The 21,758-nt window shown below is 33.4% G+C and overlaps 2 protein-coding genes across 2 annotated transcripts; both read left to right on the top strand.

Annotated features, from left to right (window-relative positions):
- Window positions 1-9,260: 9,260 nt before the first annotated feature.
- On the top strand, window positions 9,261-12,698 carry LOC107861619 (D-3-phosphoglycerate dehydrogenase 3, chloroplastic). Its single transcript, XM_016706908.2, has 5 exons — window positions 9,261-10,189; window positions 10,906-11,282; window positions 11,371-11,481; window positions 11,594-11,689; window positions 11,780-12,698. The coding sequence occupies exons 1-5, from the start codon at window positions 9,541-9,543 to the stop codon at window positions 12,449-12,451; spliced, it is 1,905 nt and encodes a 634-aa protein (XP_016562394.1). The 5' UTR covers window positions 9,261-9,540; the 3' UTR covers window positions 12,452-12,698.
- A 1,259-nt stretch (window positions 12,699-13,957) lies between these two features.
- LOC107861618 (RNA-binding protein with multiple splicing 2) lies at window positions 13,958-19,117 on the top strand. Its single transcript, XM_016706907.2, has 8 exons — window positions 13,958-14,271; window positions 14,355-14,610; window positions 16,111-16,240; window positions 16,508-16,622; window positions 17,517-17,608; window positions 17,713-17,782; window positions 17,887-17,969; window positions 18,673-19,117. Exons 1-8 carry the CDS (start codon window positions 14,167-14,169, stop codon window positions 18,767-18,769), a joined length of 948 nt encoding a protein of 315 aa, XP_016562393.1. The 5' UTR covers window positions 13,958-14,166; the 3' UTR covers window positions 18,770-19,117.
- Window positions 19,118-21,758: the final 2,641 nt, after the last annotated feature.

Raw genomic sequence — 21,758 nt, 5'->3', positions numbered from 1 at the left:
CAGCTCCATCCATTTTTCAACAAAAGATGGATAATATATTTGGAGAATATAAACATTTTATATTAGTAAATGTAGATGATATTTTGGTGTTTAGTCAAAATATAGAAGAACACTTAGGACACTTACAAATAATTTTTAGATTATTTGTTAAACATGGGATAGTAATAAGTAAAAAGAAAATGGAATTATGTAAGACTTATATTAATTTTCTAGGAATAACTTTAGGAAATGGAAAGGTAAAACTCCAACCACACATTGCAAAGAAAGTATTAGAAATGCCAGATAAATTAGAAAAGGCAAAAGATTTACAAAAATTTTTAGGATTAGTAAATTATGCAAGAAATTTTATTCAAAACTTAGGAAAAATAGCAGGACCATTATACGCAAAGACCGATAGTAAAGGGCAGAAAAACTTCAATATAGAAGACATTAAATCAATCCAAAAAATAAAAGAAAAAATTAAAAATATTTTAGACCTAAAAATTCCATTAGAATCAGATTATTTAATCATTCAAACAGACGGAAGTGATTTAGGATGGGGAGCTATTTTAACAGCACGACCTAATAAATACAGTAATAAAAATGAAGAGCAAATATGTGGTTATCAGAGTGGAGCATATAAAGAAAAAGGAAACATGAGTGCTATAGACCTAGAAGTATTAGCTATAATATATGGGTTAAATAGTTTTAAGTTATATATTTTAAATAAAGAGGAAATTTTAGTTAGAACAGACTGTGAAGCTATAGTTAAATTTCATCAAAAAATAAATGACAAAATTAGTAGTAGAAGAAGATGGTTAAATTTTACAGACACCATATCTGTTTATACGAACATCGTATTTGAGCATATAAAAGGTAAAGAAAACAAATTAGCAGACCAGTTAAGTAGATTACAATTGGGAATAAATAAATAAGTTTAATCCGACTTATTTGTTTTCTGCATGAGACCAACAGGACAACCTCCTGCAGATAAAGGCAAGGGCGTAGCTTCGTCTTCAGATTCATATTAACAGACAATGTTAGGTAATTTAAATTTTAGACCACTAGAATCTTTAGAAACAATGGAAAGAATTCACTTTGGACCATTTAACTTAATTGCTTACCCTGAGAGCAACATATCATTTAGAGTAAGACCAGACTACATTTTAGATAGACCCCAAAGGTGTTTAGTAGATAATCTTTGGATATCTTATAATAGACAAAATCGTAATCATTTTATGACATCCATGAATTCTTTATGCCATTACATGACAAAAAAAAGTAGGCCTAGGTTTAAATATTATGTAGTCATTCATGGAAAAACTAACGGAATTTTCCAAACATGGTTAGAAGTGATAGATTCAATACAAGGTTTTAAAGCCCCTCTTTTTAAAGGTTTTAATGATTTTACTGAAGCCACAAATCATGCTAGAGTATATTTAGGACCAAACTATTATATATCTCCATCACTCAGATAGAACCCAGATCAAATACCTCAGTATAATTTGCAAAAAGAGACTGGAAAGATTATTTTCTGCAACCATTGTTCTTCGATGACGGAGAATTTCAAGAAGCTAAATGCTCAGAAAGAATCACTCCTCATGGAAAACATTTGATTAATAAAGCAGATACAATTATCAGAAGCAAGACTCAACCATCAGACAAATGTAAGCAAGACAAATGCACAAACACAGACTCAGACTCAGACTCAGAGTTCTCCATCTCCTCAAAAAATGGATGAGAAGGGTGTGCATTTCCCACTAAATGCTCAGAAATCCACTGTACCAGATGTTGGTACAGCTAGTCCGGTTCAAACGGTGATCGATAAACACAAATCAAACCCGTTAATGGCTGTCACTTTGTCAAAAAGTGAAGATGAAGGATGTTCTTCATCAAAACATAAGCCAACAAAATCAGGAAATAAGATTTTAAAGAAGACTTTAATATCTAAAAGAAAAAATGAAACAATAGAGACTATAATCAAACAGACTTTAGACAGATTTTTTAGCAACCAGACACAAGATAAACATATAAATGGACCGCCAGATGGACAACCCACTAATTTGGACAGAATTGTTCCAGAGATAAATAATACAGACAATAATTCTTCAATATCAAACGAAGATGATAGTATTGCACACTTTCAGGATGCTCAGGATCCATACGAAGACGATGACTCGGGAATGAGCTTCGACTCAATTGCCCTGCACAACTTGGATACATAGTAAAGACAATATAATTTGTATTATTAGATAGTGTAGTCAGGTGGGGATGCCCACTTTATGTCTTGTAATAATCAGTGTCAGAGTGATTCCTTTATCACTACTTTCCAAAAGAAAGAAAAACTGTTGAAGCACGCGTCAAAATAAGTCTGGAAGAAAAATAATAATGCATGTGACGATGGGGCCCAATGAGTACCCGGCTTGCATTATTAAGATTCTTTCTTATCTCTTATCTTTAAGTGTCGGCCACATGTGTTTAGGCCACGTAGTAATCTTTAGAACCACTACTTTATCTAGTTTTTGCCTATAAAAGGCGTACATTTTGTAGAAGGAAGGTAGAGTGAAATCACCCAACTTCAAAAACATACTTGAAATGTGTAAACCCTTCCTCCCAAAAAACCCATCCAAGTCAGTCCTTTTTAGAATAAACTTTGTATCAGTGTGTTTTAAATAAAAGCTCCAAATTTTTCTATTCGATCTTAAGGGGGTTCCCGAAAGGGAAACCTCTCTCCTAGTTACTTCATGTAAGTTCTTATTTACATATTTTCCCCACAAAAATAAAATAAAATTATACTTATGTTCTTATATCCATGTTTAAAGCTATTTAACATATTTTTGTACATCATGTAAATTAAATTCTCTGTAAAATCCTTACCCTTAGTATATGGTTAGCCTCTTAATTTCTTAATAACAACGATGGATTAACCTTTAAATTCCTAGAAATTCTGGCCTTGATAGTCCAACAGGTCTGCAAAATAGACAAAGGACGAGTGATTAGCTGCCAGACTAAAGTTATCCGGGGTGTGGTTAAAGAAGTAAGATTTTAAGAACATAGATTAAGAGGAAGAGATGAACAGGGTAAAATAAAATTAAAAAAAAAACATAAAAAACTCTGGGAAAAGTATAAACTATAAGAATGATAAATATGAAGAAACAGTGGGAAAGGGGGAGTACTGAGTAGGTTTCACAAAACTGATATACTAAAAAATCACTGAAAGATATCCTTGCTTATTATCTTTGTTTATCTTTGTGTTATTTGTGTTAAAATATTGAAATATATAATTATTATTGAAATATACCACTGTTTTGGTATCAAAGCAGTGGTATATATATATATATATATATATATATATATATATATACTATGAATAAATTTTTTCATGATATTTTTTTAAAAAAGTAAAAATTACTATATATACTCAAAGGGTAAAAGAGTAAAAACACACAAGAGATAAATGTAGAGAAATCAAGAAGCACCAAATGGATTATTAAACATTTATAACATTCAACACATTTCTAAATGTTTACAAATTCTTCTTGAATCAACACATACACATAATAAAAATAATAAATAATAAATAATAATAATTATATTTTATTATATCACCCCTAATTAATTATTATGGTCATTTAAGCATGTGCCACAATAACAACAACAACAACAACAACAACAACAAACCCAGTATATTCCCACCTAGTGGGGTTTGGAGAGGATAAAATGTGCGCAGTCCATACCACTACTTCCAGGGAAGTAGAAATTGTGCCACATAAGTTGAAATAGAAAAAAATATTATAAATCACAATGATCAAAAATTTAAATTATTTTAAAAAATATAATTGGCTATCGTCGACACAAAACTCTGGACAAGGAGAATAGCATATATTATTCAAAAATTCCATAAAAAGTATTACAAGTTACAATAGTTAACAACTTAAAATATCTAAAAACAACTTAATATGTTGTATATTTCAAAAAAATACATGAAAAATACTAGAAATCACAATAATTAACAACTTAAAAAATTTAAAAGATATAAAATATTTGGTCGACTCTTAAAATTATATTAGTATCATAAAAATTGGAATAGAAGAAAAGTATTATAAATCACAATAATTAAAAATTTAAATTATTTTTAAAATATAATTGACTATCAATGCCACAAAATTTGGACAAGAAAAGTAACGTATATTAATTTAAAAATTACATCAAAAATATTATAAATTACAATAGTTAACAACATAAATTATCTAAATACATATTAAAACAACATATGTTGAACTCATGCTAGATTTCGGATGAATCCTAGAAAACATATGCAATCCTTTTATTAAAAAAAATTATTTAAATATATCAAGATTGAAGAGATAAATAAATATCCTAATGTTGGGCTTGCGCTGACATGGGACATACTCATCTAGTACTTTAAATAAATGATCCACAATACTTATTATTTTAGAAAATAAAAATATAATTAGTTGTTTGTTTCAATTTTTATCCTTAGTCATAAATATAAAGAGCTATTAATGTAATGCAAATGAGAGAAATATTAAGATCTTTTAGTCAAATTACCCGCTAGATAGTTCTTTTCTTAAGTAATTCTGAAATAAATAAGGAATGTTTAGTAAAATTACTTTCTAGTTAATTTTTTTCTTAAAAATGTGCTAATGAATGTCTATTCTGATATAGTAAATATCTATTAAGATATGTCAGTATCTATCAAAATATGAAATATCAATTCTTGAAGAAAAGTTAGGAAGTTCTTCCTCTATAAATAGTGGTGCTCACTTTATTGTAATTGATAATCCCCCGTCGCTCAACTAAAATATGATATTTATCTCCTTTTTTTTCTCTTATTATTCTTATCTTTTTTTATATTATTTTATAACATATTATCATTACGAGATTCTGCCAGCACAGGCCGAAACAATTTTCAGATAAATACGTATAGTCAAAGTTTGCATTAAGGACATCATTATCCATTTATTGTGTTACTACTAATAATAGATCACAGTCCACAGAGGTACTTTATAATTAAAAAATATTACTATTGAGTTATAAACGTAAGATTCCTCTATATATATGGGTATCAGTCCCTCTTCTTCTTTTTTCCTTTCTTAAGAATTTTGTTGTCCTTCTTTGGGCGCCTTTGTTTCATGTTGATTGAAATTCGAAAACTTTAATTGTTTGTAAATAATTATATCTATTGTTAAGTCTGCTGAAGATGATGTTGTATTTAATCATGAATATAAATTGGAGTTATTTTAAAAATTCTATGAGAGAATTAAGAGTTAGAAAAGTGAAAATAATTTTAAAAATCATTTATACTAAAGTAAAATAATTTTTATTGTTAAACACTATTATTTTTAATTATTTTACTAAAGTAAAATAATTTTTTTAAAAAAGTGAAAAAAATTCCATTATGAAACGACTACTAAAATTAATTTGGTAAATGAATATTTAGTTGCCTTTTAGCATCTTTTGGCTGGACCCACATATAAAATCATAAAAATTGTGGCAAAAGATCTGGGGCACATGCTAGTATAAAATAGTATTTCATGATTATTGCAATACGGTCCTCCGTGACTCTAATATATCATCTCATGATCCTGTTGCATCCTTTTTTTTTATCCTGCTAACATAATTAAAATAATCTTGACTAGAGAGAAATTTAAAAGTTGTTGGTGAGAGATGAACCATGTTATAGGGCATTCAGTTTCTAAGTTACGAAAGAAATAATAATATACTTTGAAATTTAGAATCGATAAATTCACAATAAGAACCTTTGATGAGTGAAGAAAAAACAGACTTTAAAATTAACAAATTCATAAATAAGAACGAGACTACATATAAAATTTGAATTTTCCTAGCGAAAAAGACCAAATAGAAGTTGTAAGGTAATGACAATTGATGACAGAGAAGTTTGACTACAGCATTGACTTTGGTTTTTACATTCATTCGTCCATTACCAACTTTCGTATTTTTAATAAGTTTCTATTTTATCTCAACTTCGAAGAATGGTATAAGGAATTCAACTTCATAATTAATTGATAAAATGAAAATTAATATACGGAATTGAACTTCCTAAAGAAGTTAACAAAATGGGAATTAGACGGGGAGAAATTATCTAGATTAGATTAAAAAAGAGAAACTGCGACTTTTATGTTAGGAACTTTTATTGACCAGTACTTGTATTAAGAATAATTATATGGTGATAGTTATTGTTTAAAAAAGACAAAGGGGCTAAATTTATTCCTCCATTTTAAAAAATTGATTAAATATATTCTTAATCATAGGGGTCGAATTTATTTTCTCTGTCATACTTTGTGGCCAAATTTATTTTTATCGTGAAGAAAGTTTTCACTTGTACTCTTTCTTTTAACAAAAAAAGTAAATCAATGTTGAATGAGACATTTTATAAAAAATAAAACACATCCTAATCTGACCTCAATCCAACCCGCAAAAAAAGAAATAAACAAATATATTCATGTCTCAATTTTATTGATTGAATTTCTCCATAAAAAATGTACTTCTCATTCAACGAGCAACGCTAGAACGTCTAGTTTGCCAGATAAATATCTTTTATTTTTGTTCATTTCAGCTTCAACAGTCCTTATAATTAAATTGATGTTAATTAATTGAGGTCCTAAATAGAAGTGTCTATTTCAATCACGCTAAAAAGTCTAGTTCGAGAAAGGGATATATATCTGTTGGGGAAATTCAACCAACAAATTTGTTTGTGTATTTTTTGTGGGTCGGATCAGGTTAGATTATGATATATTTTATTTTATTTTATTTTTTAAATGGGGGTATTTGAGGTTAATTTGGGCTTTTTTGTTATAAGGAAGGACACATGAGAAAGTTTTTTAAATAGCGAGGATAAATTTGACCCCAAAGTATGACAACTAGGATAAATTTGGCCTCAAAATATGACAATGGAGGTAAATTTAATCACGAAAGATATATTTCGCCAATTTTATAAAATAATAGATAAATTATTTTAAGGGAATAACATAAATCAGAGGTGATCTAGTAAGCTTTAAAGTTAACGATCTAAAAGAAGATACATAAAGTATAGTCTTACAAATAGATACCTTCTTATAATTTCTAGTTTATTGATCGCCTAAACTAAACACAAAACTTATATTATAAATATGGGGTTATGTTGCCTGGATCGAGCATAAGATTTTATTGGCAAGTGATGTATAATTTTCTTTCTCAATTATGTTAAGAGTATACAAAATTAAATATCTATTTATCATAGCTTAAGTGCCCATGAGATCACTATGGTGCTCGTAAATTTAGGTACTCTTCCATATCTAGTATTATGTTCTTGATGATTTGACATAATAATTCTTAAATAGAATATGATGGTCTCGCCTCTTAAAATTTGTTCCAATCACGAGATTCAGTCAAATTATCTTGATCGTGGAATATCATTGAGAAATAGAAATTCGAGTTATTTCTAGTATGAAATAATCATTTCTACTCTTGAAAGCTTCAGTTATATATAATAAACAACTCATATCTAAAGTCGTTAGAAGTAAATAAATACATAAAAAATATTTAAAATTAGATACTGTACAATTTAAATATCAATATAGAGTACCACTAAAAAAATTTAAAAGTTTTAGTATGAATCAATATAAAGTACATATATTAGCACTAGGGGTGTACATATTAAAAAGGTCGGGTTGGTTTGGTTTTCTATTGGAAAAACAAACAAACAAATTATATCGGTTTATTAAAACTATAAACCAAATCAAACCAACATAAAATCGTTTTTTTCGATTTAGGTTTTAGTCGATTTTTTCGGTTTTTCTCGTTTTTTTTATAATCTTATTTTTTACAATTATATTGTGATTGAAGTTTAGATCAATTATGTTTTCATTCATGTACTAATGAAAAACCACAATTTTAAAAAAATGAGGAGCGAAAAACTCTATTGACACTAAAAAGTAAGATGAAGAGTGAAAAGTTTACGTTTTAAGTTTATATTGGATTTTGGATATTTTATTAGCAATTAATGGATAAATATTATAACTTAAAGGCCTAAATATGAATATATATATATACACATATGTGTGTGTGTGTATGTATGTATGTATGTATGTATGTATGTATGTATAATACATCTACTTTCTAAATATTGAAAATTAATAAAACTAATTGAAAAAGTAAATTATAATTAATATTTTACGTATAAAAAATTAAATTATATACATGCATATGTCTCTATATATATATATATGTATACACACACATACACACACATATATATATATATATTATGTCAGTTTGATTTAAGTTCGGTTTGACTTTTTTATAATTATCACCAAATCAAATCAATAATGATCTTTTTTTTTTTTCAAACGCCAAACCAACCAAAGTAAATCATAAGTTAATTTTTTTTCTCGGTTTGATTCTTCAATTCTGTACACTCGTAGCACAAACCAATCAAATTTTAGATGAGTAGAATTAGATGGGACTAAGTTAATAAAATGAGTGCACGTTTAGTCCGCCCAAAACTTTAAACCATTGAGCAAATCAGTCTAATTTTTTAGTCAAATATTGTTTATTAGTTTTTCAGTAATCAATGTAAATTGCCATTAATAAACAAAACAAACACTAAAGAGCATCCAATCTTGTAATTACCTTCTAGGAAGGGTGTTAAATGAATGAGTCCCCAACAATATTCTAGTTACGTGAATCTCTGCAAAAACCTCCCACTTTCTCAGTGCTCATGTCCTATTCAATTTGACTACCTCTAGTCTATTTATTCATAATCTATCTAATTTTGTCATCCTATTACACAGGATAATTAAGTAATTTTGTAAACAGCTATTTTCTTTTGTTTTAATTATTGTGACACACTTTTTTTAATCCATCACATATGAGTACTCTTGTCGACCCTTTTAGCTTCGCGAGAATTCAATTCGTTTGCAAATTGAGACATTAAATTTTTTAAAAATATATATTTAAAAAAAATTACAATAATCGACAATACAAAATATTTAAATAATTTATAAAGAAGTTATCATTAAAAATAAATTAATTTGAATCTCAAATATGAAAAAATATCACATAAATTAGGACGGATAGAGTGACACTTTTCTATAACTAAAAATTATACTACTTACTTTAGAATTTCTCTTTATCCTTAGTTAAAAAAGATTCTTTCTTTTATTTGTCAACTTTATGCTTAATTTAATTAAACCATATTACATGAATTTCGGCAAGGAATAATACATTTTATTCTTTTCCGAAAAAGAAAATAGAAAGAGAAATTTTATTACATAGAGTAAAAAGTTGATGTGGGTAAAAACTTATCCTAATAATAATTAGGAGGTTTCTCAAAAAAAGTCAAGAGTGGTAAAAGTATTTTGTATGGATTGAAAAATGCAAAATAAGTAAATCAACCAACAAATATCATCCATCAATGATCCTTCATGATTCTATATAAACAAAACAGATGATTTTTGTTTCATTTTGTGTCCAACAAGTCCAATCCCTCTTAACAACTTTTTTGAGTTCCTTGAGTTTTTTTTGTTGCTCCTAATAATGGCCTCCACCCCTTGTCCTCCTCGTACTGCCACCACTGCTCATCTGAATTCTCCCCTTTCTTCATCTTCTTCCGTTAATCATAACAAACCGTCAAATCTCTCTTTCCTCCATGCTTCATCAAATCCATCTTCCGTCAAGCTTTTGCACTCTGTTTCTGCTTCATTTTCACCATCATCGACGACCAAGACGGGGATTTGTAATGTCCTGAAAACGGTTGAATCTGCTGATATTTCTCTCTCTAGAGATCTTCACGGCGTCGTTTCGACAGCCAAGCCGACCATTCTCGTATCCGAGAAGCTTGGAGAAGCGGGTTTAGATTTGCTACGGAGTTTTGGAAACGTGGATTGTTCTTATGACTTGTCTCCACAGGATCTCTGTGCTAAGATCTCCCTGTGTGATGCGTTGATCGTTCGTAGTGGTACAAAGGTGACTCGGGAGGTGTTTGACGCCGCTCAAGGAAGACTCAAGGTTGTTGGGAGAGCTGGTGTTGGTATTGACAATGTGGATCTGCAAGCAGCAACTGAATTTGGTTGCCTTGTTGTTAATGCACCCACTGCTAATACTATTGCTGCTGCTGAGCATGGCATCGCTTTGCTTACCTCCATGGCTCGTAACGTTGCGCAGGCTGATGCCTCCATGAAAGCCGGTACGTCTTCTCTAATATACTACTAGTATAAGTTAAAATTACTCTTGTTTTTGTCGCTAATTTGCATAGATCTGGACATAAGAATTTGCAAAACATACAATACATCTTGTGGTCCGGCGTTTCACCCAGACCCAGGAGATTTAGTATCCCGGACGGACAGTTTTTCCCCTCAGTATCTACCACCTATATTAGGAGCTAGGTAGTGGATCGAGTTCAGTCTTCATTTACAAGAAGTACGTCCCAGAAATTTTAGGAGAAATTAAAAATCATGGCTTGCGCATCCGGTAGGCAGGTTGTTCCTTTTTTTTTTTTTTTTGTCGTGTCGTTGGGGCTATGACTTAATGAATATTTGAGCCAGTTAGTAAATTAATAATAGTACGTACTATAAAACGAAGCATTGTTACTGATGTTTAAGGTTAAGTACGGAAGTTTATTGTTTAACTTAAAAATCAGATCATCACTTACTTCAATAGAGGTTAATCTTGTGTTTAGCACAAACCATCTTAAGGTTTATGTATGCTGACTTTTTAATTAATTTTACTTGAACAGACAAGATGCATCAAAAGTTGTGATGCTGTTACTTCTCTTTTCAATTTTCCCCTTAACTACTTTAGCCACATAAAGTATTTCATACAAATGTATTCTGAAGCTTCATTTTTCTAAGTTTGGCTTGGCTACTGTGAGAGGACCAATAAACAATTCATCAAGTTTTACAGGAAAATGGCTGCGCAGCAAGTACGTGGGTGTTTCTCTTGTTGGGAAAACATTAGCTGTTATGGGATTTGGTAAAGTTGGTTCTGAGGTTGCTAGACGTGCAAAAGGTCTTGGTATGCATGTTATTGCCCACGATCCTTATGCCCCTGCTGACAGAGCTCGTGCTATCGGAGTGGATTTAGTTTCGTTTGAGCAGGCTATATCTACTGCTGACTTCATCTCACTCCACATGCCTCTTACACCTGCTACTAACAAGGTATTCAATGATGACACATTTGCAAAGATGAAGAAAGGAGTTCGACTAATAAACGTTGCTCGAGGGGGTGTCATCGACGAAGATGCATTAGTTAGAGCCCTTGACAGTGGAATAGTTGCTCAGGTATGTGTGCTTCATTCACTTCAGTATGTTCCTTTATTCAATTAACTTTGATGCTCCAATATTCACGAGTCATCACTTTCTTTCACAGGCCGCACTTGATGTGTTCACTGTTGAGCCCCCACCAAAAGATAGCAAACTAGTGCAACATGAGAATGTCACTGTTACACCTCATCTTGGAGCTAGCACAAAAGAAGCACAGGTACAATTATCATCCACATTTAAGTCATTTGCACCTCCCTGTCCTATGCATTTGCTTTATTATATACTCTGTCCTGTCCCTTGAGTTGTGTTTTCAAATCTTGTTTTCGTAGGAAGGAGTTGCGATTGAAATAGCTGAGGCTGTTGTTGGTGCTCTAAATGGGGAACTTTCTGCTACTGCTGTGAATGCTCCAATGGTTCCTCCTGAGGTAAACTATGCAGTACTACTATGTGCTTATGTTTCTCTTTTAAGTCCAAATCCGTTGGATGGATTATGAAATTTCCGCTTCTATTATCAGGTTTTGTCGGAGTTGGCTCCTTACGTAGTGCTTGCTGAGAAACTGGGTAGATTGGCAGTACAGCTAGTGACTGGTGGAAGCGGTATTCAGAGTGTGAAAGTGGTTTACAAATCGGCTAGGGACCCCGACAGCTTGGACACTAGACTTCTCCGAGCCATGGTAACAAAGGGCATTATTGAGCCTATATCCGATACAATCATCAACCTTGTAAATGCAGATTTCATTGCAAAACAAAAGGGTCTTCGCATTAGTGAAGAACGTATTATAGTTGATTCATCTCCTGAGTACCCTGTTGAGTCAATCCAGGTGCATATTAGCAATGTGCAATCAAGATTCGCAAGTGCCTTATCAGAGAACGGAAATATCAGCATAGAGGGGAGAGTGAAGTATGGGGTTCCCCATCTTACACGCGTCGGACCATTTAGCGTTGACGTGAGCTTGGAGGGTAACCTCATCCTTTGCAGGCAAGTGGATCAACCTGGTATGATTGGGAAAGTTGGGAACATACTTGGTGAGAGTAATGTGAATGTGAGTTTTATGAGTGTTGGGAGAACCGTGAAGGGAAAGCTGGCAATTATGGCAATTGGAGTAGACGAAGAACCAGACAAGGATACTCAGAAGAAGATTGGAGAGGTTTCTGCAGTTGAAGAATTTGTCTTCCTCAAACTATAGTCCAGAGGTCCAATGTTATTGGCTGGTGGATTGAACCAACTCCTTTTTTTTTTAAACTAAGAAATAGAGTATAATACCGTGTAGTATTTTACAGTCTGGAGGAGTCATTTGCTTATGTGGCTTAAGGTGTGTCTGCTTAATGTGGTGGTGGTTTAGGAGGTGTTGTTCAAAGTTATGCTCTTTCTACTGTAATCCTCCTTAAGATTTTCATTTACCAAAGACTTTAATCGTCAACAATCTTTCTCAATGTGTGCTGCTCTTGTTCTATTTGGGTCAACAAGGGGGAAAAGAATCAAAATTAAAATGGTGTCTATTTAGAAAGATGACATGTTAAACAGATGCTAATCACCGAATCAAAATAGCATCGCAAAAGCCATACGTGTTATCAGTGTGTTACTAATATCTAATCTTTTAATAAAGTATCGCACTACATAAATCACGCTAATAATCAAAAGAAAGGGGCAGGGTGGTGAGCCAATTATGCCTCAGAAGATCAATTATAGTGTTTTTGTGTGTAATTTTTACCTGTGAAATCTTGTTATTTGACCTTTACATTTTTAATATTTTCACATAAATGAGAAATGAGGGAATAACACAATATTATTTTAATGGTACATATAATAGTTTTTATCGATGAGATCCAATCAATTTGAATTTGAAAGAATAAAATGAAATGACATTGAAATTCCTCTATTTCTTACGGTATAGATTCATGTATGCATATGTTTTGACTTGTTTTCTTTTCAAATAATTAGTGAAGGGAGGGGGGGGAGAGATTTGGAACCACAACATAGTTTAGGTGTGTAATTGAGAGTTTCATCATAATTTTAGTGTGTTTTTGTACCTTATTGTTCCTAATTTTGTAAGTTTACTAATACAACATATTCCCTCCGTTTCGAATTACCCGTCTCAAATTTTCTAATTTGATTTCTCATTTTACTTGTTCGTTTTTATTAATTAAGAAGAGACAATTTTTCTTTCTTATTTTATCCTTTGCATTAATTACTTTTTCTTCAAATAAAAAAGTGAACATCATTTAATAAGGGTACTATGATAAACTAGGTATATTATTAATTATTTTTTTTTAATCAATGTGTCATCTTAATTTGAAACGGATAATTTGAGATGAAGAAGTGTAATAGTGTCTGAAATTAACCTCATCATAATCCTCTAATCTTGTGCAAGAGGTGGCTTGCCGAATTTTAGGTGAGCTGTTAACATCCAAAGCACTTGTATCTTAATTCTTATTTTTTATTAAGTGGTAGGAATAATTTTTTTTACACAAAACTGAAATTCATTTTTATAAAATTTAAAATGATTTTTTTTAATTAAAATATAAATTTATGAATCAAGTTTTACCTTTGAAAAAGTTTGAAAATACAATTTTAAATTTCAATTCATTTTTTTTTTTGAAAGATTTTGTATTTCAAATTAAAAATCCCAAATGAATATTTAAAAATTAATTTAAAAGCATAAATTCACATCACATAAGTACAAACACAAGATTAGTGCAGTTTTTACTTAACAATAGGCAGAGCTCTTTTTATTTGTGGTTTTATGTAAGCGAGTACAATTGTCCGCCCAAAAGAAAAAAACAAAAAATAAAATAAACCACTCCCTCTCTGTTTGCGGGTCTTCCTTATTATCCCCAAAAATCATCTAGGGTTTAGGTCTTTTGAGTTGTAATTGAGGGTTTTGAGTTGTAAGGATTGCAGATGGCTGGTAATGGTATTCACCCGTATCACCAACAGTGGGCTCCAGCGACAGCTCCTCCTCCTCCTGCTGCCCCTCCTCACCATCACCCAATGCCCATCGATGAGGTAAACCCCTATCCACCTTTCTTCCTTTTTTCTCCTTTCCTTCTTCTGCTTAATTAATTAACTACCGGTGTTGTTATTTTCAGGTTCGGACGATTTTCATCTCCGGCCTACCGCAGGATGTAAAAGAGAGAGAATTGGTGAATCTTCTGAGGTGGTTACCTGGTTACGAAGCATCTCAGCTCAATTTCAAAGGCGAAGTACCTATGGGTTTTGCCTTGTTCTCCAACCATCAATGCGCTATCGGTGCAAAGGACGCCATTCAGGGTTTGGTTTTTGACACAGAGGGGAAATGTGTTCTGCACACCGAGATGGCCAAGAAAAATCTCTTTGTCAAAAGAGGTGACCTTTTAATTCCGGACCTCTCTTTTTACCTTCCTGTATGTCGAAGTTATACACATGTCCTTGTAGGAGAAAAACACTTCCTTTGGTTAAATATTGCAAGTATAATTGCTTAATATCCTTCATTCAGTGCCTGGTAATCATTTTATGTGAATGTCTTATTATATGGAAAGTCCTTCAATTATTTGAGTACAATTTGTGAAATTCTTTTTAAATTATTAATATTGACTTATAGATAGGTACTTTTGATTTCGTTTAAAAATAAAAAAAATGCTAAGGGGGAATCATCACTTGGTTGTCTATGGGTCACTGAAATTTTTTAAATCTCCGTCTGCTTCTGTAAGCATAAAATTTAAGGTGCTTGAGAAGATTAATGAATCATTCGGCTGTTGTTCCTTGTTAAAGCAGTCTCAGATATTCACTTTGATCTTAAAAGGGCAAGCCATTTTCTGTGGCAAGTGCTAGCTAGTGATTACTCAGTGAGATGTGTGGCAGATTGTCTTGAGTTTACATATCTAGAATTGTGTTGGCTGATATTCATGAGTTTAAATTTCCTTGGGATTGTCTGCTGGAGATTAGGAGGCTATATGCATCAAGAGGGGTCAGCCTTGTTCTTTTAAATAGAACTTAATGAACGTACATGAGATTCCTTAGGTATGGTAGTAGTGGAAAATTCAAATATCTTTTACTTGGATACAAAGCATTATCGAAACCATTCTGTCATTATCTTAGTTTTACCTGTTCTTCTCCTGGCGCATGTTGGCACAGTCCACATTTTTAAGGGTAAGATTAACAATGGGGAAAATGATTGTTTCTATTGTTTATAGACCATGGTGGAAGTGAAATGTTTCTTAGAGTTAGAAGAGCTGTTAACCTGGCAAGCTGCTTACTCACATTGCGTCTATATTTTCAAGGAAGGCAATGAGGGGAATATTTTGGGGCACTTCACTGATTTTCTTTTTAAAATGAGAAACACTATGGATCACACTAACTTTGATGACTTCCTTTACTTTGTAGCTATATGTCTTTTTCTGATTTGTATTGATTTGATGACTTCCTCAACTTTGCAAGTTGCAACTCTCTGTCTTTTTCTGATTTGTATTGGTTTTTATTTCAATTTTTGTGAGTTTTCTCAAATTTCATAATTTGTGGTTAATCTTTTAGCTCCTCGGAGATAATCTGCTCTATTGGTTTCACCCACTGTTATTTAGCAAGTGTACTGGCCTTCTCGGTTCATCACTAACTAACCTCCATTTAATAGGGGTAGTCTTTATCTTTAGACAATTCATCAAGATAAAGAAACCCTAGTAGCCTAATAATTTTCTTCACATTTTAATTATTCAATTTCATTTTTCTCCCCATCTTTGTTGATCTCCATTGCCGAGGCTCCTCTTTTATTTATTTGCTTGTTTAGTTTGTCACAACTATGTTTATGCAGGATTCCACTGTTTGTATGACAAAACAACGTTACAGTAGGTTCTTCTTATTTGATGTCTGCAGGAATTGTAGCTGATTCAAATGCACATGACCCGAGTAAACGTATGCGTACTGGAGGTGATTACACACACACTGGTTATTCAAGTCCCTCTCCTTTCCACCCTCCCCCGGCACCTGTCTGGGCACCACATGGGTAAGAGTTCTTCTAAATGCAAAATTTTCTTTTGCATCTTAAGCCAACATTATGACGAAAAATGTGATATTGACCGGAATTGATTGTTCTCGCAGTATAGAGCTATTTTCTGAACTATATATAATCAAGTTTCTGGGAGAAACAAGAAAAGAAAGTTGAAAGGGGGTTTATGATTTCGTTTATTAGTAGTTAGTGATTGTATCTCCTTTATTTCCAACCCTCAATCCAATCCCAAATGAAAAAAAAGTATCGGAGTTTGTGTCTCAGGTATATCACTCAAGGTCCTCCACCATACAATCCTTATGGAGGCTACCCTGTTGCTCACATGCCAATGCCGGCACCTGCTCCTGTGCCAGCACCAAGCAGTTATGCGCCAGTCCAGGTGATGCATGTCTCTGCCATGTCATTTGTATTAGAACAGAGAACTAAGGGTTGACATAATTTCCAACGTTCCTTTTCTTTGTGTTTCCTTTTTAGGTTGTCTTGTTTCTGTTATTCGTTTACGGCTAGAGTATTAACTTTATTGTTAAGTTTGTTTTATCGTTTACGAAGAAATACTGGAGAGAAGTGATTAGACATGACATGGGGCTGTTACAGCTTACTAAGGACATGACCCTAGATAGGAAGGTGTAGATGACCCTAGATAGGAAGGTGTAGAGGTCGCGGATTAGGGTAGAAGGTTAGTGCGTGTGTGGGTTGTAACTAGTGGAGCTCTGGTGTAGCTGGGTTAGTAAGCCTACAACTGTGTCCAGTGGTAGGAGCCGCTGGTGTATGGCTTATACTATGGGGTGACCTTTTCTTATTTCTTATTTCCTGTTTTTTAATTTCATATCGCTCTTATTTTCGTGGATCCCTTAGCTCTATTTTTATTATCTCTCATTTCTTATTTTGGTTATACCACCCATTCTGTTTTAGGTATTTTCTATGACCTTGTTAACCATTCATTATCTTGAGCCGGGGGTCTATCGGAAACAACCTCTCTACTTCTTCGGAAGTAGCGTATGGATTGCGTACATTTTACCCTCCCCAGACCCCACTTGGTGGGATTACACTGGGTTTGTTGTTGTTGTTTTATCTGACTTCCTTCAGTATAGTAGTGTTGTGTTCTGCTGATCATTTGGAGACTGTTACTGCTGATATTGTTGAGACAGAGTTATGCTTTATATAGCTAGTGGATGTAGCATTTGTGCAGTATATGCTTGTTCCGAAGATTTCTGCACCTTGTATGGTATAGTTTGTGTTTTGCTTTATCCGCTGACTCTTTCCTTTCTTGTAGAATACTAAAGACAACCCTCCTTGCAATACTCTATTCATTGGCAATCTTGGAGAGAATATAAATGAGGAAGAGCTGCGGGGACTTATCAGCGGGTATGGCTCTGCATTTTGCTATTCTGTTTATGCAGAAGTGCTATTTCTTATTTTTATGTCTCCCTCTAATGTCTAATCTATTCATTTGCTTAATGAACTACCAGACAACCTGGTTTTAAGCAGATGAAGGTTTTGAGACAGGAAAGACACACAGTGTGTTTCATCGAATTTGAAGTAAGTTCCGTATTATGCTGGGCAAGATTCTTGATGCATCTTTAGTTTGTGTGCACCGTCTATGCTCAATTTCGATTATCAACTTCTGCCCTTCGTATATGCAGGATGTGAATAGCGCCACCAATGTGCACCAGAATTTGCAGGGTGCTGTCATTCCGAGCTCTGGTTCAGTTGGCATGCGAATTCAATATCCTTTCTTCCTGTTTAGCTGTCTCTTCTACGGGATCTTGATATTTCATAATCATCCTTTTTTCTTTGTTTCTGCCGCTTTGTTGTTTTAGCGATCTGAATCTGACTGTTGACTTGAAAGTGTGGACTTGATGTTGGACAAATCTTTTATGGGCTCTGTGGAAGCACAGATACAACCTAGTTGAACTAAGTTATCTTGTGGGACGCTGAAGTGGCAATATTTGCATGCTGAAGCTCCCTTTGGAATTGAGATCCGTGGAGCTTTTAGGAAGTGGTTAACTCGAATTTTTTGAAATATCATTATGATTGCTGCTAACCGGGAGACACCTGACTAGCATTTTATTCATGATGTTGGCTTGTTCTTCCTTTGTAAATGTTGTGGCCAACCTCTTAAAACTTTTTTCCGTTCTTCTTTTTCTTTCCTAACATCCAAAATGGAAAGAGAAAATGTTGATAGTGCTTTATGTGCCTCGGGATGTGACATTAGGTCTATGCTTCTTTAAAAGCTTACACTTTACCTGTAGCGTTTTTCTAAATACATATTAAACCACGATCTATGTGAGAAGTAGAGATGATAACTTATGACTCCTTTAGGAGTTGAGTTTTAGAAATTTCTATCTGTCCCTGATAAAGACAAAAAAATTTCTAATCGGTTGTAACGTTCTTTGGATGACCATGTTTTCTCCTTAATATTCAGCTACATATTCAAAGAATCCATTTGGGAAACGGAAGGACTTTGGCCACTCAGCTGTTGCCGCCAATGCAAATGGAGCGCCTCCACCTCTGTCCTACCAGTAGCTGCAGGGGATGTATTCTGTTCTCTATGCTCTGCCAAATACAAATGCATCATGCAGCTGTTGCATGCATCCTTGCTATCATCAAGTCATGAGCATTATCATGTTGACATGAACATCTTTTTGGACCATATCATAGTTTATCCAAGACATGCATTTGAAGCACTGTCATCTCAACATTGTCGGCTTATTCAGCGTTCACATTTGTGATACGTCATAGGGTGCATTTAATTTCTCGTCTTAAATCTTGTTGGTCTGTGGTGTCACATTGTATTCTACATTTGAGAATTTCTCTATCAACATATTATGTAATCTGCATCATAAATTGAGATCATAATGCGGTTGTCATCCATCTCAATTCTCACTGGTCAGGGTTGTCAGTCGCTCCATTAATCCCTTAACTTAAAACTGATGATAACACTGTAACATCCAGGTTTTCATATCCTGGAAGACTGGATTGTCCTGGAAAGTCCACTGTGCTTGTATTATGCAGGATATGTGCAAAAAGAGGGGACTTCCTCTTACTTGGGAATGACCAATTGCTGGAGTTGCTTTGTCCAGGTATTTTGTCCCGCAAGCAGAGTGTGCATGATCATATAGATGTTGATGTGGCGTCCAATGAGAAGATGGTTCGTGGTTGTTTCAGGCTTGTGGGCTAGGTTTGAGCGTTCTTGCTTGTTTCCTTTTTGCTCAGCTAACTCCAATAGTCCAACTGCAATCAAACGTTGGACTCCTTGAGTTTCATGGTTGGCTTTGGTTGGATATATGATGTGTAACAATTTAGAGTGAGCGACTATGAAGAGCAATAGTTAAAGGATTTTGTAGGTTCTAATCCGTTAGATTCTAAATCAGCCAGTGTTTTTTCTTTTATTTAATTTAAAGGTGATAACCATATAACTTAGATTTCATCGGTTAAAATTTCGGGATGGTGCATTGCCTGCACTGAATCTCTCAACCTTAAGTTTTATCAATGGGCTGTTTGATTGGAGGGTTTGGAAAGATGATCTCCGCATGATTATGCAGTGTATCGTTGGCTATGTGAGATAATTTTTACTTTACTAATGCAGTGTTTGGTTGATGACATTAGGTGATATTTGTATTGTTTTTTTTTTTATTTTTTATTTTTTAATTGTAAAATTGGGTACAATATAGTTCTACTTGTGTGGAAAGGAATGTGCGGTAGAGAAAAATTTAGAAAAATATCTTTGAAATACGTGATCTTTATGTAACGTTACTTCTATTATTATGACTCTTAGCTCTCAAAGGTCACAGGAACAAAGTCTTTTGCTTGCACATTCGTCTTCTTTTTCCCCATTTTTTAAAAATTCCAAAGCAGCCTTGCTGCCCTGATCAATGCCCATCCGTATTTTTTTTTTAATTATTCCCTTATTTCTAATATTTCCTCTGTCTCAATTTAGGTGCTATCTTTCAAATTTTCAGATTTAAACAAATTTATTTTTGATCGTTATTTTTTTTCATGTATCTTTTAAATATATTGAATGTCAATTGTTGCTTCTTATATTACTTTACTCATTTTTCAATTATACAAGCTTTATTTCACAAAAGTTGAAGATCTTATGTTTGAATTCACGGTCAAATTTAAACTATTTGACTTTTGAAAAGCGAAAAGTGTGGCATAATATGATTTCTCATCACAAACTACGCGGAACACTAAAACAGCCAAACTATGCAATTATTGTGCACACGTCTTTTCAAAAGTGTGCATAAACAGTTAATCCTGCGAAGAGATGACGCTAATCATTTTCGCTCACTGCAACAATGAGGGTATCGGTAGATTTTTAATCTCTACTTTCAGACGATTGATTAAAAAAAGATAGGTTCATCGATACAGATATATATATTCCTCCTTTATAGAGTGGTTGTAAATCTTCACATTTAGAAGTCTGGCTAGAATCTGAAGAAGGTAAGATAATTGGCATTTAATTTCATTTCGTCGGCTTGTAGGCTACACCTGATTGCCAAATCCAATCACAGAAGAATATAAAAGCAAAAACTACAGAAAGTACAAGTTAAGAGGTGATCTCTCTTCCCCCTCAACTCAGTATGGTGACAATAACGGCGCACAAAATCTACTTGCTCAGTTCTCGCGTAGAGCCTTCATCAGATGTTGGTATAGCTTCTACTTGCGGCTTATGAAAACTTTTGAATTTTGATTGTGTGAAGGAGAGTCATTTTCATGAGAAGAGGACTGGGCATACCGGAGGATTATTTCAGGACAAAACGACAGAAGTTGTGGAACAGGAAAGAAGAGCTAGGGAGGAATACCATCGTCAGATGGGGTGGCAGTTTATTCAAATGTGCACGTGTCCTAAGATTTTTGATTTTGCCAAGAACACTTTAACAAATTCAGATCCAAGATTTGAAGTGTAAGGTTTCTTGCAACAACCTCAAGTTAATGATATATCATAGTATCTGGTTCCCTGAAAAATATATACAAGCTAGTGCCCTACATCCGTCATGCTTGTTTGTCAGTTGTATGTTGATTGCTAAATTGCTAGAATAAGTGAAAATATGAAACGGTATGTATGGCATATAGATTCTTTTGCGTTCATGTGTGAGAACTTCTATATAGATTTGCGCTTCTGTTTATTCTTTTTGTGGACTGTTTTTGCTTGCGCCGAGTCTATGGAAACAACCTCTCTACCTCTGCGGTAGGAGTAAGACATGCATATACTCTACCTCTACCCATCGCAGGCCCCACTTTGTGGGATAGTATGCTGTTGTTGACTTGTTGCTGTTTTCTTGGTTGAGACTTTCTCCACTACTAATTATCTTTTCGGTGCTATGTAAGTACTCAGGGAGTGAGCTTATATCCTGCACTGACCTTTTGTTGTCAGCTTCTCCTTCTCACCTGTTTATTAGTAAGTAAGATAAGGCGAGAATCAAGGGCGCAATAACTGCAGAAAAGCCGTTGCTTCTTAGAGCATCCGTTTCTTGCTCGTTAGCGATTGATTAATAAGATAGAAAGAGTC

This window comes from Capsicum annuum, chromosome 3 (genome assembly GCF_002878395.1).
Source record: "Capsicum annuum cultivar UCD-10X-F1 chromosome 3, UCD10Xv1.1, whole genome shotgun sequence".
Classification (NCBI taxonomy): Eukaryota; Viridiplantae; Streptophyta; class Magnoliopsida; order Solanales; family Solanaceae; genus Capsicum; species Capsicum annuum.
Note: the sequence above shows the minus strand (reverse complement) of the source record. Positions and strands in the feature narration are given on the sequence as shown.